The 16,244-nt window shown below is 46.0% G+C and overlaps 1 protein-coding gene across 2 annotated transcripts in view; it reads left to right on the forward strand.

Moving 5' to 3' along the window:
• Positions 1-16,239, forward strand: part of DNAJC16 (DnaJ heat shock protein family (Hsp40) member C16) — a 51,300-nt gene extending 35,061 nt beyond the window's left edge. For both annotated transcript variants that reach the window (XM_053576826.1, XM_053576827.1), the window contains 6 exons: positions 2,836-3,018; positions 3,173-3,249; positions 8,151-8,231; positions 8,330-8,428; positions 10,062-10,232; positions 10,841-16,239. In XM_053576826.1, coding sequence (XP_053432801.1) covers positions 2,836-3,018; positions 3,173-3,249; positions 8,151-8,231; positions 8,330-8,428; positions 10,062-10,232; positions 10,841-11,240 — 1,011 coding nt within the window. In that variant the 3' untranslated portion in view covers positions 11,241-16,239. The remainder of the gene's footprint in view (positions 1-2,835; positions 3,019-3,172; positions 3,250-8,150; positions 8,232-8,329; positions 8,429-10,061; positions 10,233-10,840) is intronic.
• The last annotated feature ends 5 nt before the right edge of the window (positions 16,240-16,244 follow it).

Below are 16,244 nucleotides of genomic sequence, written 5' to 3' on the forward strand. Positions count from 1 at the left end.
TAGTTGATCTCCCTTCCTTTCTCCTTCGTTGGCATTACTCTTTACGGATGCATGAAATTCCTCTCCTCTGACTTCTTCATCATTTTGGTAATTATGAAAAATCTCTAAAAAAAAAAAAACAACGGTTTCGGCCAGGCATGGTAGCTCATGCCTGTAATCCTAGCACTCTGGAGGCTGAGGCAGGTAGAATGCATGAGGCCAGGAATTCGAGGCCAGCCTGAGCCCCAGAGCAAGACCTGTCTCTACTAAAAATAGAAAAATTGGGTTGGGTGCAGTGGCTTAAGAGTAATCTTAAGTACTCTGGGAGGCTGAGGTGAGTGGATTGCCTGAGCTCAGGAGTTTGAGACCAGCCTAAGGAAGGTGAGACCCCTGTCTCTACTAAAAATAGAAAAACTGAAGCAAGAGGATCACTAGAGCCCAGGAGTTGGAGGTTGCTGTGAGCTATGATGTTACGGCACTGTACCGAGGGCAGCAAAGTAAGACCCTGTCTCAAAATAAAAAATAAGATAGAAAAATTATCTAGGCATTGTGGCAGGAGTCTGTCTCCCAGCTACTCAGGAGACTGAGGAAGGAGGATTGCTTGAGCCCAGGAGTTTAAGGTTACTGTGAGCTAAGATGCCACAGCACTCTAAGCTGGGTGACAGAGCAAGACACTGTTTCAAAAAAAAAAGTTTCCTGGGCGGCCCCTGTGGCTCAAGGAGTAGGGCGCCGGTCCCATATGCCGGAGGTGGCCGGTTCAAACCCAGCCCCGGCCAAAAAAAAACACAAAAAAAAAAAAAAATTTTCCTTTATTATAATATTAAGTCAGAGATAGGGGTGTCCAACTTTTGGCTTTTCTGCACCACATTAAGAAGAGAAAAGTTATCTTGGACAACACATTAAGTCCACAGACACTAATGAAAGCAATGCGCAGGGCGGCGCCTGTGGCTCAAGGAATAGGTGCCAGCCCCATATACCGGAGGTGGTGTGTTCAAACCTGGCCCCAGCCAAAAACTGCAAAAAAAAAAAGAAAGAAAGAAAAGAAAAGAAAGCAATGAGCAAAAAAACAGGTCCATGCATAGTTTCTGTGATCCTCACCACCACAGATAAGCAAAAAAAATTCTCACGTAATCCACAAGGACCTGCGGGCCATGGGCTAGACACCCCAACTTAGAGAACCAAGTCTTCTGAGAAAAAAAGAGCTTTAACTTTTAACAAAAGCTTTGTAAAGTCACCATAAAAAATAATTTCTTTGGATGGTGCCTTTGGCTCAGTGGGTAGGGTGCTGGCCCTATATACAGAGGGTGGCAAGTTCGAATCCAGCCCCAGGCCAAACTGTAACAAAAAATAGGCGGGCATTGTGGTGGGCGCCTGTAGTCCCAGCTACTCAGGAGGCTGAGGCAAAAGAACCGCCTGAGCCCAGGAGTTGGAGGTTGCTGTGAGCTGTGGCTCCACGGCACTCTACCAAGGGCGATAAAGTGAGACTCTTGTCTCTAAAAAATAAAAAAATAATTTCTTTTAGCCAAGTGTAGTGGTTCACACTTATAATCCTAGCACTTTGGGAGGCTGAGGTGAGTAGATTGCTTGAGCTCAGACGTTCAAGACCAGCCTGAACAAGAGCAAAACCCTGCCTCTACTTTAAAAAATGGAAAAACTGGGCCAGGCACAGTGGCTCCTTCCTGTAATCCTAGTAGTCTGGGAGGCCAAGTCTGGATCACTTCAGCTTAATGACTTTGAGTTCAGCTTGAGCACGAGTGAGACCCCATCTGTGCTAAAAATGAAAACTGAGGTAAGAGGATCACTTGAGCCCATGAGTTTGAGGTTGCTGTGAGCTGTAATGCCACATCATTCTACCAAGGAAAACAAAGTGATACTCTGTCTCAAAAGAAAAAGAAAAACAAGAAAACTAGCTGGGTGTTGTGGTGGGCCCCTGTAGTCCCAGCTAGGTGGGAGGCTGAGGGAAGAGGAAATCCTGAGCCCAAGAGTTTAAAGTTGCTGTGAGCTGTGATGCTATGGCACTCTGCCCAGGGCTACAGAGTGAAACTCCGTCTCAAAAAAATAATAATAGGCTCGGCCTGTGGCTCAAGCAGTTAAGGTGCCAGCCACATACACCTGAGCTGGTGGGTTCAAGTCCAGCCTGGGCCTGCCAAACAACACTGATGGCTGCAACAAAAAATAGCCGGGCATTGTGGCGGGCACCTGTAGTCCCAGCTACTTGGGAGGCGGAAGCAGGAGAATCGCTTGAGCCAAGAGTTGGAGGTTGCTGTGAACTGTGATGCCACAGCACTCTACCCAGGGTGACAGCTTGAGGCTCTGTCTCAAAAAAAAACAAAAAAGGGCGGCACCTGTGGCTCAGTGAGTAGGGTGCCGGCCCCATATACCGGGGGTGGTGGGTTCAAACCCAGCCCCGGCCAAACTGCAACCAAAAAATAGCTGGGCGTTGTGGCGGGCACCTGTGGTCCCAGCTACTCGGGAGGCTAAGGCAAGAGAATCGCGTAAGCCCAAGAGTTAGAGGTTGCTGTGAGCCATGTGACGCCATGGCACTCTACCCGAGGGCGGTACAGTGAGACTCTGTCTCTACAAAAAAAAATAATAATAATAATAATTTATTTCTCAGATTTAAATCTCTTGCAAGTCCTTTAGACTCACCTGTGTTTGTTTTTTTTTGTGGTTTTTGACCGGGGCTAGGTTTGAACCCGCCACCTCCAGCACATGGGACCAGCGCCCTACTCCTTGAGCCACAGGCGCCGCCTACTCACCTGTGTTTATATTTGAGCTCAATGTTAACTTCATCCTTTTTTCCATCTTCTATGTGCTTTTGAACCTTCTGGTGATTTTCCTGTCCTCTGCTCCCAGGTGTCTATCTTAGAAAGGCGCAACACCGCAGGAAGGGTGGTGTATAAAACCCTGGAAGATCCCTGGACCGGGAGTGAGAGTGATAAATTCATCCTCTTGGGTTATATCGACCAGCTGCGGAAAGATCCAGCTCTTCTGTCATCTGAAGCTGTGCTTCCTGACCTCACCGATGAACTTGCTCCTGTGAGCATCACGGCTGGCGGGGATGGGCTGCAGGAGGGCTCATGGGCTCACAGTGCCACTGAGGATCTCTGCCAAGAGCAGAGGGTCAGCAGCAGAACTGTGTTGGGCGGTGGGGGGTGCAGCCCCCACCATTGTCTGTTTTCTTTCTCAATAGGTTTTTCTCCTTCGTTGGATCTACTCTGCTTCTGACTACATCTCGGACTGCTGGGATGGCATATTTCACAGCAACTGGTAGGGATGATGCTAGGTTGAATTTCTTTTTCTTTGTTAATACTGGTACAATTGCGTTTTTTGTTTTGGGGGTTTTTTGAGACAGACTTTCTCTCTATTGCTCTGGTTAGAGTGTCCTGCTGTCACAGCTTACAGATACCTCAAACTCTGGGGTTCAAGTGATCCTCTTGCCTCACCCTCCAGAGTAGCTGGGACTACAGGTGTCCACTGCAGCATCCAGCTAGGTTTTTTTTTGTTTTTTTTTTTTAAGTAGAGACGGGGTCTCGTTCTTGCTCAGGCTGGTCTGGAACTCCTAAGCTCAAGCAGTCTACCTGGCTCAGCCTCCCAGAATGCTAGGATTGTAGGCATGAGCCCCTGGGCCCAGCCCCTAACTGTTTTTTTTTTTTTAGAGACAGAGTTTGGCTAGGACCGAGTTCGAACCCACCACCCTCCGTATATGGGGCCAGCGCCCTACTCACTGAGCCACAGGCGCTGCCCTGGTGTGTTATTTTCTCAGGTAATTTTCATAGATTTTTGGGTTTTTTTTTTTTTGAGACATAATTTCACTATGTCGCCCTTAGTAGAGTATTATGGCATGACATCTCATAGCAACCTCTAACTCTTGGGCTTAAGCGATTCTCTTGCCTCAGCCTCCCAAGGCTGGGACTATAGGAGCCTGCCACAATGCCCGGCTATTTTTTTCTTGGTTGCAGTTGTCATCATTGTTTAGCAGGCCCAGGCCAGGCTCGAACCTACCACGTTTGGTGTATGTGACAGGCGCTCTACTCACTGAGCTACAGGCACTGAGCCTTTTGGGTTTTTTTTTTTTTAAGGCAGAGTCTTACTCTGTCACCCTGTATAGAGTGCCATGGCATCAACCTCGCTTATAGCAACCTCAAACTCCTGGACTCAAGTGATCCTCTTGCTGTAGCCTCCCAAGTAGCTGGGACTACATTGGTGTACCCCCATGGTCAGCTAGTTTTGCTAGTTTTTGTAGAGATGGAGTCTTTTCTCTTGCTTAGGCTGATCTGGAACTCTTTTTTTTTTTTTTTTTTGAGACAGAGTCTTACTATGTTGCCCTCAGTAGAATGCTGTAACGTCACAGCTCACAACAACCTCAGACTCTTGAGCTTAAGCGATTCTCTTGCCTCAGCTTCCCAAGTAGCTGGGACTGTGGGCACCGCCCAGCTGTTTTTTGGTTGCAGTTGTCATTGTTGTTTAGCAGGCCGGGCTCGAACTCGCTAGCCCCAGTGTATATACCAGTGCCCTACCCACTGAGGTACAGTGGGTAGCTGTAGCTACAGTGGGCACCTCCCTCTACAGACTTTTTTTTTTTTTTTTTATTGTTGGGGATTCATTGAGGGTACAATAAGCCAGGTTACACTGATTGCAATTGTTAGGTAAAGTCCCTCTTGCATTCATGTCTTGCCCCCATAAAGTGTGACACACACCGAGGCCCCACCCCCCTCCCTCCGTCCCTCTTTCTGCTTCCCCCCCCCATAACCTTAATTGTCATTAATTGTCCTCATATCAAAATTGAGTACATAGGATTCATGCTTCTCCATTCTTGTGATGCTTTACTAAGAATAATGTCTTCCACTTCCATCCAGGTTAATACGAAGGATGTAAAGTCTCCATTTTTTTTAATGGCTGAATAGTATTCCATGGTATACATATACCACAGCTTGTTAATCCATTCCTGGGTTGGTGGGCATTTAGGCTGTTTCCACATTTTGGCGATTATAAATTGAGCTGCAAGAAACAGTCTAGTACAAGTGTCCTTATGATAAAAGGATTTCTTTCCTTCTGGGTAGATGCCCAGTAATGGGATTACAGGATCAAATGGGAGGTCTAGCTTGAGTGCTTTGAGGTTTCTCCATACTTCCTTCCAGAAAGGTTGTACTAGTTTGCAGTCCCACCAGCAGTGTAAAAGTGTTCCCTTCTCTCCACATCCACGCCAGCATCTGCAGTTTTGAGATTTTGTGATGTGGGCCATTCTCACTGGGGTTAGATGATATCTCAGGGTTGTTTTGATTTGCATTTCTCTAATATAAAGAGATGATGAACATTTTTTCATGTGTTTGTTAGCCATTCGTCTATCATCTTTAGAGAAGGTTCTATTCATGTCTCTTGCCCATTGATATATGGGATTGTTGGCTTTTTTCATGTGGATTAATTTGAGTTCTCTATAGATCCTAGTTATCAAGCTTTTGTCTGATTGAAAATATGTAAATATCCTTTCCCATTGTGTAGGTTGTCTCTTTGCTTTGGTTATTGTCTCCTTAGCTGTACAGAAGCTTTTCAGTTCAATGAAGTCCCATTTGTTTATTTTTGTTGTTGTTGCAATTGCCATGGCAGTCTTCTTCATGAAGTCTTTCCCCAGGCCAATATCTTCCAGTGTTTTTCCTATGCTTTCCTTGAGGATTTTTATTGTTTCATGCCTTAAATTTAAGTCCTTTATCCATTTTGATCTACAGACTTTTTAGTCACTGATTCCTCAACATCAGAAAGTTCTTCCATGTAGGTGTGAGTGCATCCCTCCATAAAACCTTTCTGAATGTGTAAAAAAAAAAAAAAAGAAAAAAAGTTCCTCCATGTTTTCACCTTAAATCCTTTGTTATCCCTTTGATTATTTTCTTATATAGGATTTATTGGCTCAGCGTCTGTGGCTAAGTGGCTAAGGCGCCAGCCATATACACCTGAGCTGGCGAGTTCGAATCCAGCCCGGGCCCGCCAAACAACAATGACAGCTGCAACCAAAAAATAGCAGAGCATTGTGGCAGGCGCCTGAGGTCCCAGCTACTTGGGAGGTGGAGGCAGGAGAATTGCTTGAGCCCAGGACTTGGAGGTTGCTGTGAGCTGTGATGCCATAGCACTCTACCCAGGGCAACAGCTTGAGACTCTGTCTCAAAAAAAAAAAAGGACTTATTAAGCGCAGCCTATTAAACTGACATATAAAATCAAACTTTTAGAATAAACTGTGTGGGAGGCAGGCACAGTAGTTCACACCTATAATCCCAACACTTTGAGAGGATTGAGACCAACCTGAATAACATAGCAAGACCCTGTCTACAAAAAGTTTAAAAATTGGCCAGGCTTAGTGGCTCATGCCTATAATCGTAGCACTGTGGGAATCACCTGAGCTTAGGAGTTTGAGACCAGCCTGAGCAAATGCAAGACCCCATCTCTACTAAAAATAAAAACACTAGGCTCGGCACCCATAGCACCATGGTTACGGCGCCGGCCACATGCACCGAGGCTGGCGGGTTCAAGCCCAGCCTGTGGCCAGCTAAACACAAAAAACACCCGGGTGTTGTGGCAGGTGGTCTGAGGTCCAGCTGCTTGGGAGGCTGAGGCAAGAGAATTGCTTGAGCCCAAGAGTTTGAGGTTGCTGTGAGCTGTGATGCCATAGCACTTTACCGAGGGCAACATAGTGTGACTCTGTCTCAAAAAAAAAAACTAGCCCGGTGTTGTAGTGGGCACCTCTAGTCCCCGCTACTTATAAGGCTGGGCAGGAGCATCAAGAGTTTGAAGTTCCTGGGGCGGCGCCTGTGGCTCGAGGAGTAGGGCGCCGGTCCCATATGCCGGAGGTGGCGGGTTCAAACCCAGCCCCGGCCAAAAAATAAAAAAAAATTAAAAATTAAAAAATTAAAAAAAAAAAAAAAGAGTTTGAAGTTCTGGGCGGCGCCTGTGGCTCAAGGAGTAGGGTGCCAGTCCCATATGCCAGAGGTGGTGGGTTCAAACCCAGCCCTGGCCAAAAATCACACACACAAAAAAAAGAGTTTGAAGTTCCTGTGATCTATGATGCCACGGCACTGTACCTAGGACACAGAGTGAAACTTTGTCACAAAAAAAAAAAATTAAAAATTACAGGCATGGGCTCGGCGCCCATAGCACAGTGGTTACAGCACCGGCCACATGTACCGAGGCTGGCGGGTTCAAACCCAGCCTGGGCCAGCTAAGCAACAATGACAACTACTACAACAACAACAAAAAATAGCTGGGCCTTGTGGCGAGCGCCTGTAGTCTCAGCTACTCAGGAGGCTGAGGCAAGAGAATCGCTTAAGCCCAAGAATTTGAGGTTGCTGTGAGCTGTGATGCCACGGCACTCTACTGAGAGAAACATAGTAAGACTCCGTTTCAAAAAAAAAAAAAAAATTACAGGCTTGGTGTTACATGCCTATGTATTCCTAGTTACTCAGGAGGCTGAGGTGGAAGTTTTTCTTGACCCCAGCATTTCAAGCTTACAATGAGCTGTGTTCATGCAGTACACTGTAGCCGGGGCAATAGAATAGAATAGAATAAGCTATCTCCGAATTAGAACACTGAGGAAACAATCTCTACCCTTCCCTCTACCACCCAACACCACTAAAAAAAAAAAAAAGGGCGGCGCCTGTGGCTCAGTGAGGTGCCAGCCCCATATGCCGAGAGTGGCGGGTTCAAACCCAGCCCCGGCCAAACTGCAACAAAAAAAGAAAAAAATAGCCGGGCGTTGTGGCGGGCGCCTGTAGTCCCAGCTGCTCTGGAGGCTGAGGCAAGAGAATCGCGTAAGCCCAAGAGTTAGAGGTTGCTGTGAGCCGTGTGACGCCGCGGCAGTCTACCCGAGGGCCGTACAGTGAGACTCTGTCTCTACAAAAAAAAAAAAAAAAAGAGCAGCGCCTGTGGCTCGAGGAGTAGGGCGCCGGTTCCATATGCCAGAGGTGGCGGGTTCAAACCCAGCCCCGGCCAAAAACCACAAAAAAAATAAATAAATAAATATAAAAAAATAAATAAAATCTCTGTTTGCATGAAATTAGAAGGTGTTGTTGGTATGGAAGTTTTTTGGTTTGGGATTTTCTTTTTTTCTTCTTTGAGCTGGAAAGATGAACCCTAAAATCACAGCACCCCGCCTCGAGCTGATAAGTTTGTTAACTCGGTTTTAGGCGGGAAATGATGCCTCTCCTGTCCCTGATCTTCTCTGCCCTCTTCATCCTCTTTGGCACCGTCATCGTCCAGGCTTTCAGGTAAACGCCCTGCGGCTTCTCAGTGCAGCTCTGAAGGGTGAGTCCGAAACCGCTGTGGTCTGTACGCTTTTTTGTAAAACTCCTTTTTCTTACTTTAGTGACTCAAATGATGAGCGAGAGTCAAACCCTCCAGACAAAGAAGAAGCCCATGAGAAGGTTGGGAAGACAGAGCCAAGCTTCACCAAAGAAAACACCAGGTTTCTCTAACAAAACACTAGACTTTCCTCCCGTCAGCATCAGACCCACAGACTGTGTATTCGAATAAAGCAGTGTTGGGATCTATAATAGAGAGAAGAACCCCGGTTCTAAACTGTGCTCACTGCTGGCTGGTGTTTAGAAACAGGATCTTCTGGCTGGGCACCGGCCACATACACCAGAGCTGGTGGGTTCAAATCCAGCCTGGGCCTGCCAACAACAATAACAGCTACAACCAAAAAATGGCCAGGCATTGTGGCAGGAGCCTATATTCCCAGCTAAGTGGGAGGCTGAGGCAAGAGAATCGCTTGAGCCCAGGAGATGAAGGTTGCTGTGAGCTCTGATGCCACAGCACTCTACCCAGGGCGACAGCTTGAGGCTCTGTCTCAAAAAAAAAAAAAGAGAGGACCTACTTATCTTACACCCTTGTGACTTTGGTTTCCCAATCTCATATTTAATAACAAGGGCAAGAAGCAAAGAAGCATTTCAAGGAGCTTATAGAGTTTCCAGAAGCAGAGAATGGTTTGTCACCATAACTGTGCTGATGAATGTGACCAGTTGTGAGGACATACCTGGCATCTTGCCAGGCTCTCTGAGATGAAACAGAGTGAACGATAGTTGCCTTCATTCTGTCCTAATGTGACTTCTGCACATTTGCAAAGCAGCATCAGAAAGGCTGTATAAACAGGGATCACCAACTGAGGGTCTTCCCCAGCTTGCCAGTGTGTGAGACTCAAGAATATGAAAGTCTTGGGCAGCGCCTGTGGCTCAGTGAGTAGGGCACCGGCCCCATATACTGAGGGTGGCAGGTTCAAACTGCAACAAAAAGAAAAAATATCCAGGTGTTGTGGTGGGCGCCTATGGTCCCAGCTACTCGGGAGGCTGAGGCAAGAGAATCACCTAAACCCAAGAGCTGGAGGTTGCTGTGAGCTGTGACGCCACGGCACTCTACCAAAGGTGACAAAGTGAGAATGTCTCTAAAAAAAAAAGAATATGAAACTCTGGTTTTTCCTCCAATTGGAGAAGTCTGTCGTGGAGAGAAACAGATATGAGTTGTTTTTTTTGTTTGTTTGTTTGTTTGTTTTGAGACAGAGTCTCACTTTATCCCCCGTGGTACAGTGCTATGACATCACAGCTCACAGCAACCTCCAGCTCCTGGGGTTAGGCAATTCTCCTGCCTCAGCCTCCCGGGTAGCTGGGACTACAGGCGCCTGCCACAACACCCGGCTATTTTTTTGTTGCAGTTTGGCTGGGGCTGGGTTTGAAGCCACCACCCTCGGTATATGGGGCTGGCGCTCTACTCACTGAGCCATAGCACCACCCCAGATATGAGGTTTTTTTTTTTTTTTTGTGGTTTTTTTTTTTTGGCCGGGGCTGGGTTTGAACCCGCCACCTCCGGCATATGGGACCGGCGCCCTACCCGCTGAGCCACAGGAGCCGCCCCAGATATGAGTTTTTAACCAATTTATTAAAAGCCTTGCTTTGGTAAGGCTTATCATGTAGGAAAAAAATATATATATGAAATAACAAATCTAGTCTGGTTGGAATATAGCATTTTCTTCCACTTGTTCCTTTTTGAAGTAATGGCAGTCCACTATCCTGATAACATCTTAACTCCTCAATATTTTTCCACAGCAAGATTCCTAAAAAAGGCTTTGTGGAGGTGACTGAACTCACAGATGTGACATACACCAGTAACTTGGTACGCCTGAGGCCAGGCCACATGAACGTGGTCCTCATCTTGTCAAATTCCACCAAGAACAGCCTACTACAGAAATTTGCTTTGGAGGTCTACACATTCACTGGGTAAGCGTGTATGTACACACGTGTATGTAAAGAGGAAACTGGAGGAAAATTCCTCCTTTTTTTTTGGCCAATTAGGGCTTTATCTATGCTGCAACCATGTTGGCTGTGACCTTTCCAGCCCAGACATCTAAGCCATCGTGAGAGGGACCTCTTTTCCCACTTGGCTTCATATTCTGTTGATTCAGAACACAAGAACTATATGTCAATGTTAACTCCTAAATTCCTTCAGAAAACTGCCTGTTCTCTAGCCCTTTGTATATTCCACAAGCCAGAAACCAAGAGTGATAAAAGTTACACGTTTCAGGGGTTGGGGGAGGGTGATTGGAGTCTCCCAGCTATTATAGAGGCCCTCTGACTCCCACAGAAATCTTTCACTTTTCTGGTGTTCAGGCTCTTTCCAGCACAGAGCCTTTTCCTATTATTTGAAGTCTCACTAGGGTATTTATTTTCCCTGCTATTCAATGTGTTAGAAAATATACTGAGTCGGGCGGCGCCTGTGGCTCAAGGAGTAGGGCGCTGGTCCCATATGCCAGAGGTGGTAGGTTCAAACCTAGCCCTGGCCAAAAAAAAAGAAAATACACTGAGTCCTCTTTCTGTTTTTCTTCCAGGAGCAACTGCCTACACTTCTCCTTCCTGAGTCTAGATAAACACAGAGAATGGCTAGAATACTTACTAGAATTTGCTCAGGATGCAGCCCCAATCCCAAACCAGTATGATAAGCATTTCATGGAACGTGACTATACTGGTTATGTACTGGCTCTGAATGGCCACAAGAAATACTTCTGCCTCTTCAAGCCCCAAAAAACAGTGGAAGAGGAGGAGGCTATGGGCTCATGCAGTGATCTTGACTCTTCCTTCCACCTGAGTGAATCTCGAGGGAAATCTTCCAGTGGCCTTGGATCCAGGCCCATCAAAGGGAAATTGAGCAAGTTGTCCTTATGGATGGAACGCCTGTTGGAGGGCTCCTTACAGAGGTTTTATATCCCATCATGGCCTGAACTAGACTGAGAGGATTTCAAAAAGAGATTTGAACTCTTCAGACTTTTTAACATGCCCCTATGAACAGGTATTTTCAGGACTCAAACTATCACCATGAAGAGAGTATAGATTTTAGATTACTCTTCTAGAACAATGGCTAGAAGAATCTTTCCTTTGTCCTGTTCTAACCTCAGAGTGAAAAACTCCACAAGTTTGAATTCCCTAGATCAAAATATTTTCCTTTGGTTTCCTTTCCCCCCCTCATTTGAATGCCACACCATTTAAACTAGACTGCTCCCTCCCTGTTCCTCCCTCATCCCTGCCACGTGCTCTCCCTCACCCTCTCCTGTCCTCTCTCTTATGTTAGAGAAACACAGGGCCCAGCCCTGCAGCAGCACCTGGGCGGACCCTCCTGAGCCTGTTGTGCAGGCCAGGTTATTGGCCTCGTCTCCCATGCCCTGCCCCACCACGTTGGCCCTGCCGTGCTTCTGCCCTGGCGCATGCTCTTGACACTGAACAGCCCACAGCAGCTTCTAGCCCTGCATCTTGGAAGAGGCCTAGTTCCAAGCAATCTCACATTTTGTGGTGGTTCTGGGAATAAGTGGCTAAAAGGATATTTTGGGGGTATCCCCCACAACAGTTTGTTGCCCACACACAGTTAAAAAGGAAATGGAAAGGGTGTTCTGCATGTGGGTTCCCCAAAAAATAGAAGGGAGGCCTGGGCTGTGGCTGGAACAGAGGAGCTGGGTGAGGGTTTGGGAGCCTCCCATCCACTGCCTCAGCACCGCCCACGACCAGGGCAGGGCCTGCACAGCAAGAAGTACTGTACTGACTTTGAGCCATTGACTTGTATGTTTTCAGATGCCTTTCTGCCTCTGTCGATTTTAGGGTATGGATATTAGGAGCCATAACTTGTAATCTTACTCTCTGAATGTAGAGATAAGCTGCTCTAAAGCCAGTAGATGTTAAACTGAAGAGAATTTATTCCCACCTGCATGAGTCAGGCTCCAGGAACTCCTTACTCCAGTGGTGTCTCTTTAGTTACATATCAGACATGTCTTTCTATCAAGGAACTTAAAATTTCTCAGCAATTGTATTTTGAACACTGTTACCCCAAAAGTGCTGTATCTTCCAATTGTTTTTTGTGACACATGCAAGCCAAGACTTGTTCTGGACTCCTGTTTTGCAAAAGGCTTTCCACTTCTGGCCTATATCTTGATGTTTTAGCTTAATTGTTTTCACTTTTAACTACATCTGCTTCAGCAGTATCACGGTGGAACTAACCGTCAGCACTGAGCTTGCTGAGCTCCAGTGGGTAGTGGACCCCAGGCTGGATCATACCAGCCAGTTGAAGAACAGACCTTTTAATTTTTAGGGCAAAACCACCAGTGGAGTTTGGACAGCTTCAAAGAGTAGTCTGTGTTCAAATGTCAAAGCAGATTACCCTTTTGTAAAGTGAAGGGTGAAAATCAGTGATAGAACATTTACAAAGTTAGTGTTTTCTTAATCATAATTGCTTTAAACTAAGCCACTTGGATCCTGAATAATTTAAATATTGAGCTACACTGGTAAGTAATAAATTATTGAAGCCCAGGAATTCCTATAGTTTTCATGGAGTTTATAGCTTTATTAAAAAATAAAGAAATCACTGCCAGGCTTCATTCTTCCATATGATCCTCTAAATATGGAGGCTTACTCTGAATGTTGTATCTCATGGCACCTGGCCCAGTTAGAAATGGTCAAGGAATTCAGCTGGGCACAGTGGTTCATGCCTGTAATCCTGGCACTCTGGGAGGCCAAGGTAGGAGTATCGCTTGAGGTCAGGAGTTTGGGACCAGCCCAAGCAAGAGTCTGGGTTCTACATGGGGGTTCTCAAGAAAAAAGAAGGGAGGCCTGGCCAGTAGTTGGAATGGAGCAGCTCTGTGAGCCATCATGACCCTGTCTCTTCAAAAAATAGAAAAAATTAGCTGGATATGGTGGGACACACCTGTAGTCCCAGCCACTCAGCAGGCTAAGGCAGGAAAATCACTTGAGCCCTGGAATTTGAGGTTGCAGTGAGCTATGATAATGCCACTGTACTCTAGCCCAGGTGATGGAGTCTCGCTCTATCCTCCCCATCCAAAAAAGGAATTCATCTGGCTCCTTGATACACCAGTTCTTAAAATTATTTTCTGGGGCAGCGCCTGTGGCTCAAAGGAGTAAGGCGCTGGCCCCATATGCCAGAGGTGGCGGGTTCAAACCCAGCCCCGGCCGAAAAAAAAATTATTTTCTGGGCACCGGCCATGGTGGCTCACACCTGTAATCCTAGCACTCTGAGGCCAACATGGGTGGATTGCCTGTTTCTAGAAATAGCCAGGCATTGTGGCAGGTACCTGTAGTCCAGCTATTTGGGAGGCTGAGGCAAGAGAATTGCTTCAGCCCAAGAGTTTGGGGTTGCTGTGAGTTATGATGCCATGGTACTCTACCAAGGGTGATAAAGTAAAACTCTGTCTCAAAAAAAAACTATGGGCGGCACCTGTGGCTCGCCGGCCCCATAATACCAGAGGTGGCGGGTTCAAACCTGGCCCCAGCCAAAACTATAAAAAAAGAAAAATATATATATATAGCTCCATGCCTATAACAGCTCAGTGGGTAGGGCATCGGCCACACAAACCAGGGCTGGAAGGTTCAAACTGGCCCAGGCCTGCTAAACAACAGTGCAACAATGATAACTGCAACAAAAAAATGGCTGGGCATTGTGGCAGGCGCCTGTAGTCTCAGCTATTTGGGAGGCTGAAGCAAGAAATCTCTTAAGTCCAAGAGTTGAGGTTCTGTGAGCTGTGACGTCACAGCACTCTACTGAGGGCGACATAGTAAGACTCGGTCTCAAAAAAATATTTTATGAGTTCCTTATGGCCAGATTGTACATAAGCGTAGGGTTTGGGTTTGGTAATAGGTTTTTGTTTTTATTTTCTGGTACTAATGAAATTCCTAATCTTAATGTCTAAAAACCAAAAATTACCCAGATTTGTTCTTTTAAAAAATGTTTATCATTACAATAAAAAGCACCCTCAGGGCCAGGTACTATGGGTCACACCTATAGTCCCAGCACTTTGGGAAGCCAAGGCAGGTGGGTAGCTTGAAGCTTGGAGTTCAAGCCCAACCTAAGCGACATAGCGAGACCCTGTCTCAACAAAAAAGAAAATGAGAAAAATTAGCTAGGCCAAGCACAGTGGCTCACGCTTGTAATATTAGCATTCTGGGAAGCCAAGGCGAGTGGATTGCTGAGCTCACAGGTTCAAGACCAGCCTGAGGGCGGCGCCTGTGGCTCAGTCGGTAAGGCGCTGGCCCCATATACCGAGGGTGGTGGGTTCAAACCCAGCCCCGGCCAAACTGCAACCAAAAAATAGCCGGGCGTTGTGGCGGGCGCCTGTAGTCCCAGGTACTTGGGAGGCTGAGACAAGAGAATTGCTTAAGCCCAGGAGTTGGAGGTTGCTGTGAGCTGTGTGAGGCCACAGCACTCTACCGAGGGCCATAAAGTGAGACTCTGTCTCACAAAAAAAAAGACCAGCCTGAGCCAGGTGTTGTAGTGGGCGCCTGTAGTCCCAGCTACTCGGGAGGCTGAGGCAGGAGAATTGCTTAAACCCAAGAGTTTGAGGTTGCTGTGAGCTATGACAGCACAGCACTCTACCAAGGATGACAAAGTGAGACTGTCCAAAAAATAAAAATAAGAAGGAAAAATTAGCTAGGCATGGTCACATGCCTGTAGTGCCAGCTACTCAGGAGGCTGAGGCAGGAGGATCCCTTGAGCCCAGGAGTTTGAGACTGGAGTGAGCTATGATTGCAAGACTACTTCAGCCTGGGTAACAGAGTGAGACCCTGTCTCTGAAAAAATAAGTAAATAAAACACTTCCATACAGCCACATCTTCCATTTGTACTAGGAAAGAAAAGTGGTGATAAGATTGTCAATATTTCTGCAAATGTTTCAGTCCAAATATTCTGCAGATCCATTTGGGAGCTGGTAGATATGTCCCCCATGAGGTTGCTAGGGAGCTTTTAACTTGAACTTTACCCTTGGTCACCCAAGCCTTTCCTCCTGAATAGTTTCCAAGAATTTGTTTACTTTGATGTCAAAGGTATAAGCTGTTGTCCTGCTCAGCCAGTGCCACTGTTTCTTTCTGATGTAAGCAATTACACTGGACCCAATTTGAGTTGTAAGTTAATGCCCTATCTTTGAATATCAACACTGATGTTTTCTAAGGTGGGCTCTTCTGGTGAATACAGACTGCATCCTGCTTAGCGGACAGGGTGAAACTGACCTAAAGTAAGTCTTAGTAGAATACACATCCATTTCAAAAAATAATTTGTTTTATTGCTCAGGTATTGGCTGCACAATTAGTTAATTGTCATTAGCTGAGGTCATCAGCTGCCACTCAGCACCATTTCAGTGAGCAGGACTGTCCCAACTTCCATCAGGGGCCATGCTCTCTTGCCATCACTTAGAGATGAGAATTTGGCTGTAGTTTTCAGACAGGTTGATTTTCTCCTCATTTGCAGCCTATTCATACTTGCGCCCTAATCAACTTGCAGCTGCCATTGATACATGTTTTCCAGATATAAAAAGAAATGGGATCCAACTGTGTTCTAAGGGATTTGCTTTGGGGGGAATAAGGATCGGAAGCAATCACTCAAAACCTTTTTTTTTTTTTAAGTGTAATTCTTTAAATGCTGATGCAAAACATCTTTACAGAGGAAATGTAGCTCAAGTCCCTTGTCCCTTGAAAACAAAAACAGTGTGGCAGCTGCTGAATCTGCTCAGTTTGTGAAGGAGAATAATGATATTAGGGAGACATCTGAAAAGAAGGTGAATGACTGTTTTGCACTTTTGATACTCTTAGGAACAAATAACTTATTTGGCAAATTGTGTCTTTTTTATGTTTGGGGTATCTTTTTTGTTTGGGGTTTTTTTGTATGGTGAACAGGCACTGAAGTTGATGTTATTTTGTTTTAAGAATATTACAGACTGAAAACAGAAATAAACTATTTTAATGTGT

This window comes from Nycticebus coucang, chromosome 22, assembly GCF_027406575.1.
Source record: "Nycticebus coucang isolate mNycCou1 chromosome 22, mNycCou1.pri, whole genome shotgun sequence".
Classification (NCBI taxonomy): Eukaryota; Metazoa; Chordata; class Mammalia; order Primates; family Lorisidae; genus Nycticebus; species Nycticebus coucang.